The 19,577-nt window shown below is 40.5% G+C and overlaps 1 protein-coding gene across 12 annotated transcripts in view; it reads left to right on the forward strand.

The window, feature by feature from the left end:
- The window catches only part of SLC44A5 (solute carrier family 44 member 5), a 183,408-nt gene that overhangs the window by 98,555 nt on the left and 65,276 nt on the right, over nucleotides 1-19,577 (forward strand). For 7 of the 12 annotated variants that reach the window (XM_073357318.1, XM_073357317.1, XM_073357327.1 and 4 more), the window contains exons 1-2: nucleotides 3,758-3,910; nucleotides 5,200-5,248. The exons of 1 other annotated variant lie outside the window; for it this stretch is intronic. In XM_073357318.1, coding sequence (XP_073213419.1) covers nucleotides 3,850-3,910; nucleotides 5,200-5,248 — 110 coding nt within the window. In that variant the 5' untranslated portion in view covers nucleotides 3,758-3,849. Of the gene's footprint in view, nucleotides 1-3,757; nucleotides 3,911-5,199; nucleotides 5,249-19,577 lie in introns of those variants that run through there. 4 more of the 12 variants (XM_073357319.1, XM_073357321.1, XM_073357320.1 and 1 more) reach the window with 1 other exon arrangement.

Below are 19,577 nucleotides of genomic sequence, written 5' to 3' on the forward strand. Positions count from 1 at the left end.
GAGTCCCTACATTTAAAAAACAAAATATTGATTGCAAAACATACCTCTCTTTTCAGTAACATGAACTGAAATGTATGTTTCTCCCTGTATTAACAGTGGTTACTTCTTTCATTTTGTATGTATGCTCAGCTGACAGTAAAGCAAGAAGTCACTGTAAACATGTAAAAGTCTGCAATTATTATTGAAGTCTTATATAGGTGTATATGTATGCTTTGAAATATACAAACAATTCACAATGTCTCTTTTGGAAATCCATAATATCTATACTGTCAAAAGTTACCCACTAGAAACTTCTGAATGAAACCAACAAAAAAAAAAAGGAGTACTTGTGGCACCTTAGAGACTAACAAATTCAATTGAGCATAAGCTTTCGTGAGCGACAGCTCACTTCATCCGATGAAGTGAGCTGTAGCTCATGAAAGCTTACGCTCAAATAAATTTGTTAGTCTCTAAGGTGCCACAAGTACTCCTTTTCTTTTTGGGGATACAGTCTAACATGGCTGCTACTCTGAAACCTGAATGAAACCAGCAGACCTTGGGTATGCTTCATACTCAGCAGACTAGGGTAGGTTCAGTGGGCTTAGTCACAGTAGTAAGCACCTACCCTTGTAGCTAGGGCCTCAGGGACTGGACCATGTGACAGAATGTATTTAATCTAATGCAATGGGAAGGTCTGTTCTGTAACTGGGGCATGAGAAACTGCTCATAATGACTTGTATACAACAGTGTCTACACTATCCCCATACTGACGCGTGGTTGTCAACTGAAGTGCTACGCCTCTCGCAGAGGTGGAATACAGAAGTTGACTTTACAAGCCCTTTGGGTTGGCGGAAGGGACTCAGTAATGTAGACACATACATTATTAATTCTACCTAACTCGGCTCATGTTGACCTAACTTTGTAGCATAGACCAGGCCTTATACTACATTGTCTCACACTTCTCTCATAATCAGCTGTGCCATACAGAGAGAAAACATAATTTTCTAGCTGTCATCATTGTAAGGAAACAGCAAAATCTACCAGGCTAAATTCATCCTTTATTTTAGTCCAGGTAAGTGAATGGAATTTTATTGGGGACAGATTTAGCCCATAATCTTTTTACCAGGATTATAGTTTGGAACGCAGACTAAGGCCCTGATGCTGCATACAGTTAAGCATTTTTATAGCTTTAGGCACAAGAACCTAATGGGACTACTCACGTACAAAGTTCCTTGCATACGTTAGGGCTTGCAGAATTAAGGCCTAAGGAATTTGGGTCTGGATCCATAAGGGACTTAGCCTGACTAATGAAACGCCTTTTAGACCCCTAGGAAATCATTGGAATAACAATAGGATCCACAAAGCCCAGAGCTCCGAGTGGAAGCTGGAACCCCAAGTCTATATTTGAAAATATAGAAAATGTCCAAGAATATTTAATTGAATGGTATTCTATTATTGTTTAACCAGGTGATTAAAACCATGGTTAATTGTGATTAACTTTTTTAATTGCTCGACAGCCCTACTTATAAGATGACCACCACCTCTTCCTCCACTTCCAGGCTTTCGAATAGGGTCTGATCTGGTAGGTGTGCGCCGAGGACACTTACCAGATAAGGCCCTGCAGAGAAAATAGGCAGGTGAACACCTAACTTCCCAGGTTGTTGGATTGTGCTGGGGCTTAGGTGTCTGGATGTCAGAGTGAAGTAGCAGCGCTCATGTGCCCGGAGGCAGAAAGGTAGGCGCCTTAAGAACTCTTACCCTGCAAATTTTTGTGCTGTCAGTTTAGGTGTTTACAGAATTAGGCAGTAGCTAAGGTGGGGGGTTTGTTGAACTCAGGGTTACTTAAAACTGGGATTTAGGTGCCTAAATTTGGGGTTTAGGATGATGCTTTACCTCTGTGGATCTGGGCCTTGAGAGTTGAAGTTGTCAGGTAGATTTGACAATGACACTAATTGAAGTTGTTACTAATGTTTCACATGGCTAGTTTACATCAGAAATGGGAAGTCAGCCAATGGAATTATTACAAATCTTCAAAGTTTTGTTAAAGAACATAGCAGTTAAAATTAACTCTGGATGAAATATAATGCTGGGTTAAAATAGCACTGGTAACTTTTTAAGCTGTTAAATTAAAACATTGGAAAACAGATAAATGCCTTATCTTATGGTGCTGTTTTGGAGAAGGGATTAGGTGAGCTGTTCTGAAGATACAAACTGCTTATATCAGGTATTCCAGCGGGGAGAGAGAGAGGAAAGTACAATTAAAAGTTTAAATGTGTAGTCTATTTGGAAAAGGAATTTTGAGAAGACAGTCATGAATCTTATGTACATTGTATTTTTATATATTATTTTTTTTCATTTGTATGAAGCAAACATGTTTGGCACATGTATATAATCTATTTGTAATGCATTAGATAGATATGGGAATTTGTGCTGTAGTAATACATATATATAGATAGTATTGTGTACAAAAGCTGTATTTTTCTTCCTTCTGCATGAAAAAAATGAGTAGTAATGTATTTTAAAATATATTTTAACATTTTAGAGAGAAGTAGGTAATCTTTCAGATAGCACAAGACTAGGCTGCTTGTGGATTTTGGGAGTCCCATTATGTCTTGGAGAGGCTGAGCCTCAGCCACTCAAGACAGGTGCTGATAGAGGGAGGAAAAGCAAAGACAGACCAGTAAAGCTAGCAGAACTGCTTTTGTGGGAATTTTCTACTGACCTTAATAGACAATGAGATCCTTTCTAGGTAATGTTTCAGTTGCCCTATAGAATTCTATGGCAGGGGTATGATTTTCTATTAGAATTTGGAGATTGGTTTTCAAATTCCTTGAAAAATATCATACTGTCTATTAAATTCTGTGGGTTTTAGAATGAATTTTGTAGAAGCCTATTTAGTATCTATAGAACTTTGCTGATTTCATTCCTATGAAATTCTATAGGTCTTTTAGGGGGCGGGAGGAGGAGGAAAGAGGTCTAGAAAAATAGGTACATTTACTATAACACTCAGAATGAGCCTTGATAAAATAGGAGTGAACCAGTAGAAAAGAGAAAGTTTTGGAGGTCATGAGAAAGATGCTATATTTTTCAGTGAGAGATTTTAAATTAAGGTTTTTCTTGGCTCTTTTTTTTCCTTGAAGAATGTTCATTTTTGGTTTCACACTGCTTCTTCCAAACCCTCAGGGGCTTATTATGAGTTTAATGAACAAAACCACAACTTCAGCAAAAGCAAATTTTCTGCTTAATTTGAAACCTGAATTAATCTGCAAAATACCAGGTATCAAATGGTTTTGGGTTTTTTGTGTTTTTTTTTTTAACTGAGCATGGGGTGGGGAAGGAGTTGCAAAGAAACCATTTTATTTCAAACGAACACTTGCAATTATATTCTCAGTGAGTAGTTATAGGAATAAAGCTACAAGCCCAAAAGGAATTGAAACAGCATTGAACATTTTCTCTGTTATGAAGTATGACTCTAGAAGAAACACATTGGGAAGAGTGCTCTGTTTAAAATAACTGCAGAAATAGCCATGGATAACGTCTTTAAAAAAAATCACACTACTTTCCTTATTTTGGCCAGATGTATTTTATAACTTATGCTCATAAGACATCTCTGATTAATTTGTTAACAGACGCCTGATAACAGTGAAGTTGTAGCAAGGAATATCTGGTTATAGGTACTGGTATCATTTATATCATAGCTGATGTTTATTTTTGTTACTATCATTCTCAAGCCCATATATCAGCCCTGATACAGTTAAACTTTTGTTATCAAAAATAGCACTTCTACAAGCTTGCCATTCTCTGGGGTGAGGCTTGCTGTTGACCATACAGCCCAGTCCTGCGCTCCTTTCTCATGTACTGCTCCCATTGATGTCTGTGGTGGATTTTGTTGTCACAACAAGGCCTGCAGGGCCTGGCAGAATAAAAGAGTGTAAGTGGCAGGATGGTTTGCCAGGTGGATTAGCAAAAACCTTAAAAACCAACAAAAGTTGCCTGTGTTCTTCTTTGAGGCTTTCAGCAGGGCATTCAGCAAGAAACAGTTTTAACAAGCAAACAAAACAATTCATCTGATGCTGCAATATAATAACAGAAACTCCAGCCTGTGTCATCACTTCACTCCTGTATGAGGTTTGGCATCTTTCTTACTCCAGAATAGGGGTGCTGGAACAATTTGTATACTAGGGGTGCTGAGATCCATTGAACCAAATTGTAAATCCTGTATATGATGGAAACCACTTCAGGCCAGGAGAGGTGGCAGCACTCCTAGTTCCAGCACCCATGCTACAGAATGTCCTCTCCTTCTGTGTTTCAAGCATCCAGGCCTGATTCACCATTGCTTGACACCCAGTGAAATCATGCAGTGCAATTGCTACCTATTTCAAGTAGCAGGATGTAATGTTCCATTCACTTTGCACTGGTATAAATGACTACAGAAGATGAAGGGCAGCGGTAAATCAGACCCATAGAGGTTTCCTTCCCAGCCTGCTGGGCAACTTGACTGGCCCGCAGTCTCCAGGATTGCCTCATTATCTCCTATGAGCACCTGTGCAAAGGAAGGGCAAACTGAGCTAACGTTAATCCCCTTGTAGGCTAATGACCGTATATTACCCCTCCATACTGCTGTGATGTGGCATTGGCTCCTGTAAAAGCCATTGATCCCAAGCAGCATGGTGTAAAACCCTGGGGTGAGCATAATTCTGTTAGCCTCCATATAGATTCTGTAGCTGCATGGGAGCTGCAGACATGGCTCCAGATCATTAGCTTTCTTGAAGGGTGATCCAGTGGTTAGGGCATTCACTTCTTATTAAGGAGACACGGGTTCAACGTTCAATTCTCTGTTCTGCCACAGTCTCCCTGTGTGACCTTGGGCAGATCAGACTGTCTCTGCCACATTCCTATCTGTAAAATGACGTAACAGCACTTCCTTACCTCACAAGAGTGTTGTGAGGATGAATACGTTAAAGATTGTTTAGTACTAAAGTAATGGTGGCTATATAAGTACCTAAGATAGATAGATACCCCAAAGCTCTGACCTCTGCTGCAATCACAGAGCAGGTCAAAGTAAGCAATGAGATACTGGTATTGCTCCTAAGAATTAATTTACTAGAATGGGTTACACTGGGCATCTTGGAAAGATGTTCCTGAAGGACTGCTGTTAAAAGAACATAGTTCATATTTTTACCAGGATCTGTTTTTTATAATATCTTATTTTAAATGCAGGTGAACCAAGGAAATTTGACCCAAAGTTCAGAGGACCTATTCACAACAGGTAAATATTTTCATTTAGTATATTTGTACTCTGATTAGTTTTACTGTAAATAGAGAATTAAGAATGCCTTTAATAGAGAAATGATGCTTGATTTGGCTCAGATGTCATCCTTTTTTTATTTTTATTTTTATACAAGGAGAAAGTGTGGGAGTTCATTCTTGCTATAATTCAGGACTTCCAATTGCTAGGGGGAGTCAGTGGGTGTACACCAGGGGAACTTCCAACACCACCCCCATATCCAGGGCCAGCCCTTCTTTGTGCAATACCTTCCTTATAATATTACATTGATTTTAGTTTGACTACTCCTGAGTATTACTTGGCATGAATCAGGCTCATAATCATTGGACTGGTACCGGGGCCCAATCTTGCAGCTCTTACTCACCTGAATATTACTTACTCACATGAGTAGTCCCATTGAAGTTGGAGGGCCTACCTATGAAAGCAAGGATTACAGAATCAGATCCCAAATGTTTCAATCTAATCATATGTTTAAGCAGCTGCCTAATTGTGACATCCCATGAGCCTGAGGAGTTGTGACGTTCTGAAGCTGGTGACCAAGAAAAAAAACAGCGTTCCAGGCTTTGAGCTTGATCCTGCAGTGCTGACTGAGGTGAAATTTCCATTAGAGCTAATGGAAGTTTAGGATGCTCAACATCTGTCAGGATCAGACCTCACTGCTTTACAACAGTTCTTGGGCAGCCTAATAAGTTAACTACAATGCTTGGTTTTATCAGCCTGTTTACTCTGTGATTCACTATTAAACAAATATGCCATTACCATGTAAGTTCTATTGCAGCTTCGTAGAGGAACCACTATGTCATGTAAACTCAGTGGATTTTATAACGCTCTGGGGAGAAATGCAATCTAGGGACTAGATATTTTTCCTGATGTCATAGAGCCTTTTTTTTTTCAATTAATGTGTAATTTGTGGACTTTTACTTTTTTCCTAATCCTTAATTTTTTCTGAATAAACAAGCAGCAAGTGGGAGGAAGATTCTCCTTGACAGTTTTTTTCCCTCTTCTGTTCCTGATCACCTTTTAATGATAATGTCCTATGATATCAGAGAAGCATCCGTATAATTCCAGATTCTGGACATATTTTTAAATCATTTTTATAACTAAAAAAGCTAAGTTTCCAGTGGCCACATTGGTATTACTATTGGCTAAAATTGTTCCCAACCCCAAATCATCCCCTTGTGATGAATTGGTTAGTGTGCATGTGTGAGCTTGCCTCCCATTGGATTAAATCAGAATAGTTCAATTGTGTATCCTCGGACCTATTCTTCTGACAGCTAATGAAGATTTCTCTTCTATGAAACACACACACAGGATGGTCTAGTGATCAGAGTACTAGCTTAGCACTTGGAAGACCCGAGTTTAGTTCCTTGCTCTGTCACAAGCTTCCTGTGTGATCTAGGGCAAGTCAGTGAGCCATTCTGTGCCTCAATTCCCAGCTATAAAATAGTGATGATAGCACTTCTCTATCTCAGAGAACAGCTGTGAGGGTAAATTTATTAAAGACTGTGAAGTGCTCAGATACTGCTATGATGGGCACCATATGAGTAACTTAGATCTACCATATACATAACAGGAAAATGGTAGAAAACATTATTATGTTACAGAAAAAGTCCTCTTAGATACCTCCCTCCTAAAGGAGTGTAAGACGTTTATTAAAGTGCAATGAGCCATAACAGGCAATAGAAGTTCCCCAAGTATGGAGCTGGACCTAATATCCTGCACCAAAATTCCAAGCTAATTTAATCCAGCTAGTGGCTCCAGTGAACCAAGACATCCTCAGAGGAACTCCCTGCAGAGTCGAAAGCAGTCAGAGGGACATTGCTCTGGCCTCTGTTTGTGGCCCAGGGACTTTGGAAGCCTTCTACTTCCTGTAGGGGAAGGAGGGTAACAAAGGAGGTGTAGACATACCTTTTGCCTATATGAGCAAGAATTCTAAAAACATGTGTGCAAGGCAAATCTGGTCTCCATTGGTACACACCTGGCCACAGGACGTGTAAATCGGTATGTGTATAGTAGGTGGGGGAAAATGTGTCTCTAGTCCCTTCTGATAAACAGACTGACCTGGTCCTAACTTCATAGGTAATCTGTTTGTATTGTTAGGAGAATAACGCTGTGCTCTTTTTTGCATATGGGAGGTACCTGAGACTCCCAACTGCCAAGTTGTTCTTGTCAATAACTGAAGGCGTGGTTGCAGAAATAATTGTAGCAATGGCACATCCCATGATGGCTGTAGCAGAAGCTGATAACTAGCTGATAGAGAGGGCTATAGATTATTTTATATTTATCCCTGCATCCGCCTTAACTAGTCACCCTAAATATCAGTTTGCAATATTGTAGTCCTTCTACGTTCTCAGCTGGGCAAAGGGATCTGCAATGTGGTGCTCCATTGAGGTCCATGGGACTCTGGGCAAAGGAGCCTAAAACAGAGGCCTTGGAAGATTTCTTCCTTTAGTACTCTATCTAAGTTTAAAGAGTGATTCTTCTTTGCAAAATAATGATGCAAAATTGGCATTGTGAGGTTTCATGTTCATTATGTCTCTGTGATTCCATATAAAATGTGCTCAGTTCACAATAAAAATATTTTGTTTTGAGTCTAATTGCTAGGGGACTTCCAGATTTGCAGATGTGAAAATCGCGATCATGGACTGTGAAATCTGGTCTCTAGCTGACCAGCTCGGAAGGCAGAGTGGAGAGAAGCAGCTGCTGGCCAGGTGTCGAGCTCTGAAGGCAGTGCCTCTGCCTGCAGCAGCACAGAAGTAAGGGTGGCAGGGTATGGTATTGCCACCTTTACTTTTGACTGCTGCTTGCGGCAGTGCTGTTTTCAGAGCTTGGTGCCTGGCCATCAGCTGCTGTTCTCCAGTCGCCTAGCTTCAGGCATCACTGCCAACAGCAGCTGAATAGAAGTAAGGGTGACAATATCGGGACCCCCCTACAGTTGGCTTATGACCCCCTTTTGGGTTGGGGCCCCCAGTTTGTGAAATGCTGCAGAGAAATCACACATTTTTTGTGTGTTGGTCACGCATAAATAGCAAATTTCGCAGATGTGTTAAACATCTGCGAAATGTATGCTATGACCAACCCGCCAAAAAATGTGTGATTTCTCTGCTATTTAAGTAGACCCCTACTAATTGCCAGTTCTGTAAACACTATCTGGAATCTGTGAGTCAAGCTGAGTTCTTAGTAATTTGTGCTTCATCATCACAAATACCAGGTGGGCTGAGCTGGGAGGTGCCTGTTTTCTGCTGCATGCTTTCCTGGGGATTGGATGGATGTGCAATGAGAAGTGGCTGCTGTAGAACCAGCAGTAACTCTCCTCTGCACCTGCTATCCTGCCCACAACTTGTAATAATAAGGGATTTAGAACACAGGGGAAAGGAGGCAATGAAAATCTTCCAAGGCTTCCAAGTAACCCAGCTTGCTGGGGAAGGAGGGTGTAGGTTGAGGATTGGTGAGGTTGCTTCACTGACCTGGATCCATTCCATTTGCAAGCCACACTCATTACCTCTGTACTGGGACATTTGTTTTACCATCCTGTGGCTTTATCTTTAGGAGAGCAGCATGTGGCCCAGTGACTGTGGTACAGATCTTTCCACCATGCGTTAGTTAGCTGTGACGATTCCTGTGTTTTCATTTCTTTTTGTCCCTTTTAAAAGGAGGGAGAGTCATTGGCAATCACTGATTGCACATACTTAAACTGTTAAACCCCAGTAGTGGGTGAATGGAATGTTGAAGTAGCTTAAGGGCAAGTCTACACTACAAAATTAAGTTGACCTAAGATACATTGGCATACAGCCACCACAGTAATTAAACTGCTTTTGCATGTCCACACTATGCTCCTTGTGTCAGCAGTGCACGTCCTCACCATGAGTGCTTGCACCGATTCAGCGTGGGGCATTGTGGGATGGCTTCTGAAAGGCAGCAACAGTTCATGTAAGCAATGCAGTGTTTACAGTGACACTGCATCAACCTAGTTACATCAACCTAAGTGCTACGCCTCTCGCAGAGGTGGAGTTATTGAGTTGGTGTCTCAGGCAAGTTACCGCAGTGGGAGCTGCATTTTAGTGTAGACACTTACCAAGTTGGGTTGAAGTAAACTGCCTCACATTGACGTAACTCTGTAGTGCAGACCAGGGCTAAGTGTATAGGCTTTGCTAATACTGTTGTTTTGGGGGATGTTGTATGGGGATTTTGTTGTGTTTCATGAAAAAGCTATTTGAATTAAAAGGATTAAAATGTAATGGCTGAGCTGAGTGACTCTCAGCCAAACAATTCATGCTAATTCCAAGATGATGTTATCAAAAAGACATCTTTAATTGCTATGATAACAAACTGCAGTCCTCTAAATTTATGCAGTTCTCATTCTGCTCTTTCTGAGACTGTCTGCTTGCCTCTGTCCTCAATCAAAATGTGCAGCATAATGTGGAAATGTCAGGAAAAAGAAAAGGGTAGTATCCATCCTAAAACTAGAAGAAATATATTAGTTCTGAAACATTTCCCCCTTTGTTATAAAATCTCCTGTCAGTACAGTCTAACCCCAGTGCATTTAGTGGTCAGTGCTGCAGGGGAAAGCATGTCTGTTAACACTCAAGTGGGTTGAGTAGGTTACAGGGAAATTAAAACTGGAAAGAATACAGCAAAGAGAGTATGTGGAATTGCTAATTTTTTTCTGAATACAAATGCAACATTGAAAATATATTTGACACTGGCATTTACCATCCTCTTGGTGAACAGAGTAAATAAGAGAGCCATCAATTATTTATCAATTTTATTTTTCTCAGCAGAAAAATGATGGCAAAGATGAAAATTGCAGCATAGTTATATTCAAAGCTGTCCCTTAAACACACACCATTCTTTTTCACCCACAGATGTATTTCTTCTTTTCCTTTCCCTTCCTAAAATGGATAGTTTGGAAATAAATGGAAAATCAAGAATGTTAGTTTAGGGAATAGATCCTAATATAAGAACTCTGTTCACAAATTTGGCAATGAGACTTTGTAAGTCTGTGTTTGTGTATGTACAGAGGAATTTAAGTGTTAGCTTTTGGAATGTTTTACTGTATTAAGTGCAGTACCGATTACTACCAAAATATATTCATGTAAGGATTTGAATGTTACTTCGCAAAAGCTAGTAAAATCCCACACTGCAGCAAAATAACCTGTGGTATCTAGGTTCTAGGGCTTGAATTGGGGACAGCAGTAGCCTTTAATCTCCATTTCCTGGATTTTTGGGGACTAGATTGCTCAAAGGAATGGTAATGACATATAAACATGCATTTACATAGAGGATATATTTGTAATGTAAATGTTAGATTTATGGGTTTCGTAAGGGATAGTTTGGATGGAGTCAAGAAAGGTGTGCATAAGAGGGACTTGGCCACTGGGGAAGGTAAGAGAGGAAGTTGCCTGCTCCTCTATCTTATGTTTTCTGTGCTTTTATCATTTTTTTTGTTTTCCTCAGTTCTCCCCCCACCCCGCTCACCTTCTCTCCCTTCCCCAGTCTGTCAGTCTTCTTCTCCTTTCTCTCCTCTCTTGAGCACTCAACTTCCTGCCTCCCCCTTTTCTGCTGCCACAGTCTCCCTCTTGCATTCACTCTGAGTCCTCTGTGTCCTTCCTGTCAAGCCCTGCCACAATCTGTTGCTCCCCATGGTGCAGCAGAGGTGAGCACAAGCATGGATACCAGCCAAGGGTGGTAGACAGCCACCTATATATAGTAATACTGGTAAAAAATGAGTTGTCTGCAGGCTCATCGTTCACAGCATTGTCCAGACTGACAGGACACGGATCTGACTCTGCCTGCAGGGGAAGGTGCAGTTGGAGGTGGGTGCTCATTCTGAGATTTCTCAGTGGGCAGAGTGGAGTGTGCTTGTGGTGGGGTGGTCCTTAGAGTGCCTAAGCATTTACCCAGCATGGCATCAGTTCCACCAGCGCAGCTGTCTGGCAGCTCTTTCTCATAAACAGTCTGTTGGGGGATTTACAAGGTTCCCGGTGAAACACAGAGGCAAGCTGTGAAAACCGGGACGCTCCCCATGTTCAGGAGCACATGGCTACCCAATACATTCTTTAAATGGGTATGTGGTTCTTTGTCACAATGATAACCAGATTTTTCACTGATGGAATTAAGCAGAGAAATGCTTCTCCAGTGCTCTGCTTAAACAGTGTGCCCAGCAGGAACACATTTCTAGAGGTAAATAGCTGTGCATTTATTCTTCCTCATTGTTATAGTGGATGATAAATGGGGAAATTAGTATTGACATTTGTGCATGCTTAGATTCATGTGGTGTGTTTTAAACAGTGGGATGCTGAGTTTGACTGCTCTCTTTGTAGGGCTAAAAGCCTGATCTAAAGAGTGAGGCTGTTTTGCCCTGTACTGCTGGTACAATCTGCACTTAAAGCCAGTGTAATCCAGCCTCAGTGCAAGGAGGATCCTTTCTCGGCAGAGAACTAGCATAGAGGATATTAGGCCCCTCCATCTCCCTTCTTTCGGGCAGCATGGCAGAGAAAAGGTGCTGCATAAAGGAGGCCTGGACAGGACAGCTCGATTTCATACTGATCCCAGCCTGCAGTTTCCGCACCTTGGGACTGTTTTTGGTCAATGTAAGTTAGAGTAGCCCATAGGCTGCTCCAGGGGCATACAGAAGGGGGGCAAGCAGGGGCATAGTCTCCCCCACCCAATAATTGGTGTGGGACGCAGAACACCTCCTGGGTGGCGGCGGGGAGAGTGAGAGCGTGGGCTTGGAGGAGTTCGCTCTCCCTGTCGCAGCCCTGGGGCTGGAGGAGTTCGCTTTCCCTGCTGCAGCCCCAGGGGAGAGGAGCTCTCTCTCTTTCCCCGCCGCAACCCTGGGGCTGGAGGAGTCTGAATTCCTGCGCACACCCCAGCTGCTGCTCTAACTCAGTGCAGGGGGAAAGGCCCTGACTGAAGAAGGACCAGAGGAGTGCAAGGTGAGTTTTAAGGCCCTGTTGTGCACACACACATTGCTGACTTACACTGTGTGCTGTTCAGCTGTAGCTGGGTGTCTGTCCCCCAGCTTTTAGTCCGGTAATTGCCAGAGTCCCACAGACACAAATCAGAACATGTCTTTAGGTTTCTTCTCTACCTTCAATTTAGTGTTGTTCAGTTGCATGGAGTAGCCCAGTCCTAGGGTGCACAGGTAGAATTAGGATAAAAGGCTGCTACTTTGTGATCAGTGACCTATAATAAAAGCTGGTGGCTGTGGGGGAATTTTTCTTTACTGGTATTTAAACTGTGAGGCAATGTTTGTACTATTGCGTAGATGGAATTATATCTTAAATATGGATGAACTTCATCCCTCTCAAGTTCTAATGCCAAATGTCATTTTAAAACATTAGAGGGGCCATTTAAAACATGTATCAGCTGAAGCAGGAAGTGAAAGTGATAAATGTAAATAGAACAGATTTCAAAATTAGATGATAACCTTTTCAGGGGAGGGGCCTGTGTACAGTGCAGAGTGCAGTGGAGTCCTGTTCTGACTGGGGACTTTGGGCCCTCCTACAATACTAATTCTTTGATTCCAAGGGCAGAAGTGACCCTGAGATGTAGTCTGATTTCCTGTTTAACGCAGGCCAGAGAATTTCAATATAACAACGAAGTTTGCAAAAATTGTCCCCAAACATCAGAATTGTGTAAGATTAAATTAAGGTTCCATACATTAGAAACTGCTTTTTTTGGAGCTGTTTTCATGGGCAGATTTTTGTTTTAGGGATTTCACAGGCATTGTTGCACTTTTGAAGGCCAATAAGGAAACATGTAAACTATTTGGACTGGTTTCAGAGTAGCAGCCATGTTAGTCTGTATCCGTAAAAAGAAAAGGAGTACTTCTGGCACCTTAGAGACTAACTCGATGAAGTGACCTGTAGCTCACGAAAGCTTATGCTCAAATAAATTTGTTAGTCTCTAAGGTGCCACAAGTACTCCTTTTCTTTTTACTATTTGGACTATGACTATAAATAATGTATGTTTCTTCACCGCTGCAGCCAATTAATCTTTACAAGCAATGTTTAATAAAACTCTCAGAAGATTTTTACTTAATATTAAATTAGTTATCTGAAAAAATAGAGCTCCTAACACAGTACAAGTGGTACCTATATTTTCTGTGTGCCTTCAGAGAACGTCTGAAACCCAGCAATTAGAGCAACCCTACTAACCTAAATAGAGATGTCCTCAGCTGCTCTCTGATAGAAAGTTCTGTTTGGACACAACATGTGCAGAGTTTAGCTGTTTGGAATAACATGACTGGCAACCTTCCCATTCCAGACCCGTGCACAAAATGTTGGTATCTACAAGAAGTTTACAATGGGAACTTTAAATGACAAGCCCCTAAGATAGTGGTTTTCAACCTGTGGTCTGTGAACCCCTGCCAGTCCACAGACTATGTCTAAGATTTCCAAAGGGGTCCACACTGCCATTCAACATTTTTTTAGGGGTCTGCAAATGAAAAAAGTTTGAAAACCACTGCTCTAAGAAAACTAGTTTGAGATTAAATATATGGTTATTAAGGATAAATGATTTCAATTAATCAACACATCCCAAGGTGTCATTTCCACCTTTTTACAAATTGCAGAGATAGTGAAGGAGAAGCTATATTTTATTCTGACAAGGTGAGATTTGTTAAGTGTTGAAAACCTTTCTGTTCAACTTAAACCACAGTTGAGTGACTTATGATTTAGGCATGGCATTTTTCTTATTATTTTTACTTGTTCTTCCCAGGAAATACTGGACCACAGTTCCATCATGAGAGTAGGGAAGTGTGATACACATTCATGATTGTAAGTGACACTGCCCTATATTGCAGGCTTAATAGTGCTGCATTGACCTTCCCCTATACCCAACTCTTGAATCCTTAAAGGAATTAGTCGGTGAAGTCTGCCAGAGTATGTGAACAGCAAACTCAGTAATTGGAGCCAAAGGAAGGCCTTAAAGATCACAGGCACCCAGAGAAAATATTGTTCAGTCTATATGGTTATGGAATAGTAAGAAAAGGCCACATCATTTAGTGATTTATTGGGTATTCTTAAACTCAGAAAACTGCATTTGCCAACAGAAGTTGGAGGGGTTCACCACCTCTCAGGATCAGGCCCTACAGCAACGGTGAACACTACCTAGTTTCACAGTGCTACAGGCAATTGGTTTTCTCCCAGACACTAAATTGAACTCTTTTAGTGATGTTTTGGGCTGCTTTGTCAAATGAACTGGATTTTATTGAATGGTCTCAGTGCGTCACGTTGAGAACAGAGGCGTCTGAGTATGTCACATGGGAGGCTAGCCACGATGTATTCATAAGAAGTTCAGTAATCCATGTTGTGCTTATTTAGGAATAAGTTTCACAAATGCCATTTTGAAGTATTTTAACAGGTTACTAAATATAACTTTGATGACAGTGCTGTTAGGTGCAAAACCACAAACTTCTCCAGTTTTTCTTTCAGCACTTAGACTATTTTCTTGTACGAAATGCACAGTTGTCTTTCCATCCAGATTTTCTTTAAACTGCAGCAAGGGATTATCTCTAATGTCATAGCACATTTTTGAAACTGCTGTTATATAACTGAATCATCAAGCTACTTTTGTCTGTCATTTCGGAGTTGGTCTGAACTATTCCCTTGGTTATTTTTCCTCCCTCTTTTATATAGTTTCTTTATTTTCTCATGCGTTCCTCTTTGCTTAGTGGTGTTCCCTGTTATCTCTTGAAGAACACCATTTCTCTTTGAGGTGGTTCCTAGCTCATGCTATCCTTGAAAGCAACTTTAAATTTAAAACCAACAGTCCAGCTGACTGAAGATTGTAAGACCCAGCTACTTGTCTTTTCGGCATATTTAACTTGGTAACGTGTTTGCAGTTCATGAACCCGTTTTCCTTTGTGCATAAATGAATGTCTCTTAGCTATACACTCTTAGGGTCATGGAACTTCAAAGAAGAGCTGAGGTCTGGTGAGAAAGGGGACTCCCAGCTTGGAAATCAGGAGCAAAACTTTAGCATGCTGTATCCACAACAAAGTGGAGGGCATCTACAAGAAAGGCTTTGATGTGTAACTGGTTTTTTTTTCTTCCTGCCTGGCCCCTAGTAAATTCCACTAGTTGTGATTTTATTTCATTTCCTCTATAGCAATGCCTCTTCTTGGACTCTTCTTTCCTTCCCTACCATGATGCTCTAGGAAAATGGTGATTTCCTTTTCTTCAGAACTCTTTATGTTCCTTCTTTACTTATCTCGAGCGTACTTAAGGATAGTTTCACGGCTAAAGCACAAAACTAGTTGCTAGAAGGTCTGGGTTCTGTCCTCGTCTCTGCTTCAATTTTCCCTTATGTAAGATTGGAACAATAGTAGTTAACTAACTTATAAGGTTTATAAAGCACTTTTGAGATGCTATAGAAGAAAGGCAAATATTTTATCATTCAAGGTTCAAACCTTGGCATGGAGCCTTCTGTGCAGTAGAACTTTGCCTTTGCTGCCTTCTGCAAGGACAGGTGGCCTGACCCACTCCTATTCCTTCCTGGATTTAAATGAGTGTGGAATTTGGGGACCAAACTGAAAAAGAAAAAAAGTAATCCAGTTTGATCTGACCTGAAACCATTTTTTTCAAGATTTTTCATCAAATTGAAAAACACAAAAAATAATTTTGAGTCAACAGCGAGTTGACCTTTTTTGGGGGTTTTCACCCTTATTTGTGAGAGGTTTTTTATATTGACCACATTTCAAAATATATGTTGTTTTGAAATGAAAAACTCAAGCCAAAATGTTTTGAAATGGTCAAAATGAAAATCAATTTTTTTTTAGTGGCCCACACAAGTCGCACCCTGGCAGGGTCCTGCCCCCAAACAAGAGGCAAGCCATGAAGAAACAATCAGAATTTTAAATTCACAGCCTATTTTGGAGCAGCTCTTCTAAAACTAAAAACAAGCAACTAGATATCATTATTGAGGTTTGTCCGTCTTTAAAAACAAAACCCTTAAAAGCTTGGGCTGGGTAGTTAAAGGAGGAAGAGACTGCATCAGGAAAGATACAGGATGAGAGTAAATGTTTTTTACATGTGGCCATATAGAGGCAAGTTCTTACTTACTAGTCTTATTTCCTTTCTTCTTTTACTACTAATTTAATACGGATTTGTAAACAGCAGTTGAAAGCTAAAGAGTGCTGTGTTTAGAGCTCTGGGACAGCTTTGTCCTTTTGTTACATTTTAGTTGGCAGTGGGTAGTGCCTATAGTGGCTGTTGAGTACAGGTAACAGATAAATCCCATATCAATCAATCAATCAATATAATCTCACTTTCAGACTCAGTTTCCTTCCTTCTCTCGTCTCCCCTTTTCTCTGATTGTTTTGTAGACTGATAGATTTTAAGACCATTATGATCAAGTGGTCTGCATAACACAAACCTTCTGCATAACACAAACCACAGGTAGAACCTTGCCCATTAATTTCTGCATAAAGCCTGTAACTTCTGTTTGATCTATAGCATATCTTTTAAAAATATATCCAGGCTTGTCTTAATGACTTCAAGTGATGAAGAATCCACCACATCTCTAGGTAAGTTGTCCCAATAGTTAATTACACTTAGTGTTAATTTTTTGTGTGCCCTATTTCTAGTCTGAATTTGTCTAGTTTCAGGTTCCGCTCAACAGATCTCATTACACCTCTTTCTGCTAAATTTGAGAGTTACCTTCTGTGAGAAATCTTGTCCCCATTTGGGTGCTTGTACACTGTGTTCAATTCACCTCTTATCCTTTTCTTGGATAAACTAAATAGATTGTGTTCTGAAATCTCTCACTATAAGGCATGTTTTTCTGGTATTTGAATCATTCTTGTAGCTCTGTTCTGAGCCCTTTCCAATATGTCAATGTTCTTTTTGAAGCATGGGCACCAATAATGGGCTCATTAATGCCCTTTCTTTCTACAACATTTCTGTCCTCGCCTCTGATCCACCTAGGGTGACCAGGTGTCCTGATTTTATAGGACAGTCCTGATATTTGGGGCTTTTTCTTATATAGGCACCTATTATACCACACCTCCTGTCCCGATTTTTCACACTTGCTATCTGGTCACCCTAGATCCACCTGTCGGCAGCTGGCTGAGACTGAAAATATATCCCATTAAAATGCCAAAGACATTTTCCGTAACCCACAAATCATAGTCCCCAGTTCTGAATCAGTTATATTTCAATATGCTTATGGCATGATTTGAATCTGGAATGGAATCCTGGTCCCATTGAAGCCAATGGGAAAACTTCCATTAGCTTCAATGGAACCAGGATTTCACTTCAAGACACTGTCTTCCTGCATCCCACTTACCTGACTGCACTAATAAAACAGACAGGATTTTTTTCTTCTCTTTATCTGTGTAACCATCTAGAAAATAAACTTATGGACCATACGATGTGTGAATGGCCTTCATGATGATTAGATTTACAGGCAGGTTTGGTGATGTTTTTTATTGTAGCTTCAGACAGAAAATCTGTCTCCAGACTAAAATGCCTGTTTTAATATTCATTATCCTTACACTACAACATAGTTATCAGAATTGGGTTTAACATTCAGACATCTTTTGGTTGAACTAGACTGTGAAAAAATATTTAACCATCAGAATATGAAATATGTTATTATATTCTGATAAGATCCAACAATTTACTATTTTGTTAGAATTTATATCAGCTCAATCCCAGGCTCTGCTGGGAAATGAATCTTAGTTTGGTGCACTTGCACTGTACAAGGCTTATTCAGCATTCAGCCTTCCTATGTTAATCTTTTGGGATATATTTAATATTTAATACTGATAGTTACTGAGAAAATGGAGTTTTTTGAAAAAATCCATTTCAGTCTGCTGATGAGTAGCACAGACGTGAACATAAAATGGGGAAATGATATGCATTGGACTTGTGATGATTGCAATATTTTATTAGAATTGCCTCCGATTTTTTTAAACTTCTCAGAAAATATAAAAGCAAATGTTAGCAGTAGAAGAGAAGATTGCATGGTATGTCAGGGTCACAGCCTCTCCCTCTAGAAACTTAGATTTCAGTCCTGAAATTAGGTCACAAGTCAAATGAATTCCATGGTCCCAGCCTACTTAGTTCTCATGAAGACTTATCCACATTACACAAAATGCTGCACTTCAGCACAGTGGGCAGACTCTGCTCAAAAGAGGCTTCCTAATGGAATAAGTGGGGTCTTGAAGGTCAGAACAGGGATGCATTTGCAGAGCTGTGGAAGGAAGCTTGTACAAAGCATAGCCACACTATGCTTGGCTCTAGCCAACTGTTTTCAGTTCTCCTCTTCACTGAGCATTAAAATTTCACACTAGAAGACTGAGGGGAAACAGCATGATTATGTACTTTGTCTGCAAGCATGGACTTTAAAATATTAAGGATCACATTTTACCCAAAATATGAAAATAAGCTAAAAATAGAGACACTAATTTTGTAACAAAACATGAACAGATACAAATTCTTCAGGTCTTAACCCTTTGTATACACTTATGTGTCTGTCTACACAGATAAATACGATCATACATATATACATGTACAAAATTACACTGAAAATAATATTGAAAATCATCTTCCAAACAGATGGATGGATTCATTCCCATTCAATGCGTCTGGTTTCCTTTTTTATCTCTAGTGTAAATATCGGAATATCTCTTGAGCATGTATTTCTGATGTGCTCAGATTCAAAAAAACTAATTGAAACAAGCTAAAAGCTCTCTGTCCTCAGGATAACACTCCAGCTGGTAAATTAATCCAGTGAGTGTTTGACTGAAGTGGTATGGTTGATTGCAGTCCTCAGTCTGTCTTTCCACAATAATTTTGGGCCAGATGCTCAGCTGGTGTAAATCAGTGTCTCTCCATTGACTTCAGTGGAGCTATATTGATTTACACCAGCCGAGGAGCTGGCACAGTGATTATTTCTGGAGTTCTTAGACAGATCCAATAAACAGTGTGAAAACCACAGAGAGCTGTTCAGCATTTTCATAAATAGTGTATTTCACATTCTGGGGAACAATCCAGACGAGTTGAGGGGTTGTGTCATTGCCTGCCCTGTAACCTTGAGGACCTCAAAATGCTTTGCTGTTTGTAGCTCCAGCCTTACAACCAGCCTACCTGCATGCAGGTCACACCCTAACGGTCTGTGAGCTGGTTCAGCATTTCTGACCCCAGCAGCCGTTCTGCAGACCCACTCTGGCCTTTACCAGCCTGGGTCGCTGTTTGCAGGGTGACCCGAACACACTTTCAGTCCCAGATTTCCCTAAAGTTGTGCGCTCTGCAGTGTCCAGCCCTCTTGTGGACAGATCAGAGAAATAATAAGATTTGTT

The sequence above is a fragment of the Lepidochelys kempii genome, chromosome 8, assembly GCF_965140265.1.
Source record: "Lepidochelys kempii isolate rLepKem1 chromosome 8, rLepKem1.hap2, whole genome shotgun sequence".
In the NCBI taxonomy this organism is placed as follows: Eukaryota; Metazoa; Chordata; order Testudines; family Cheloniidae; genus Lepidochelys; species Lepidochelys kempii.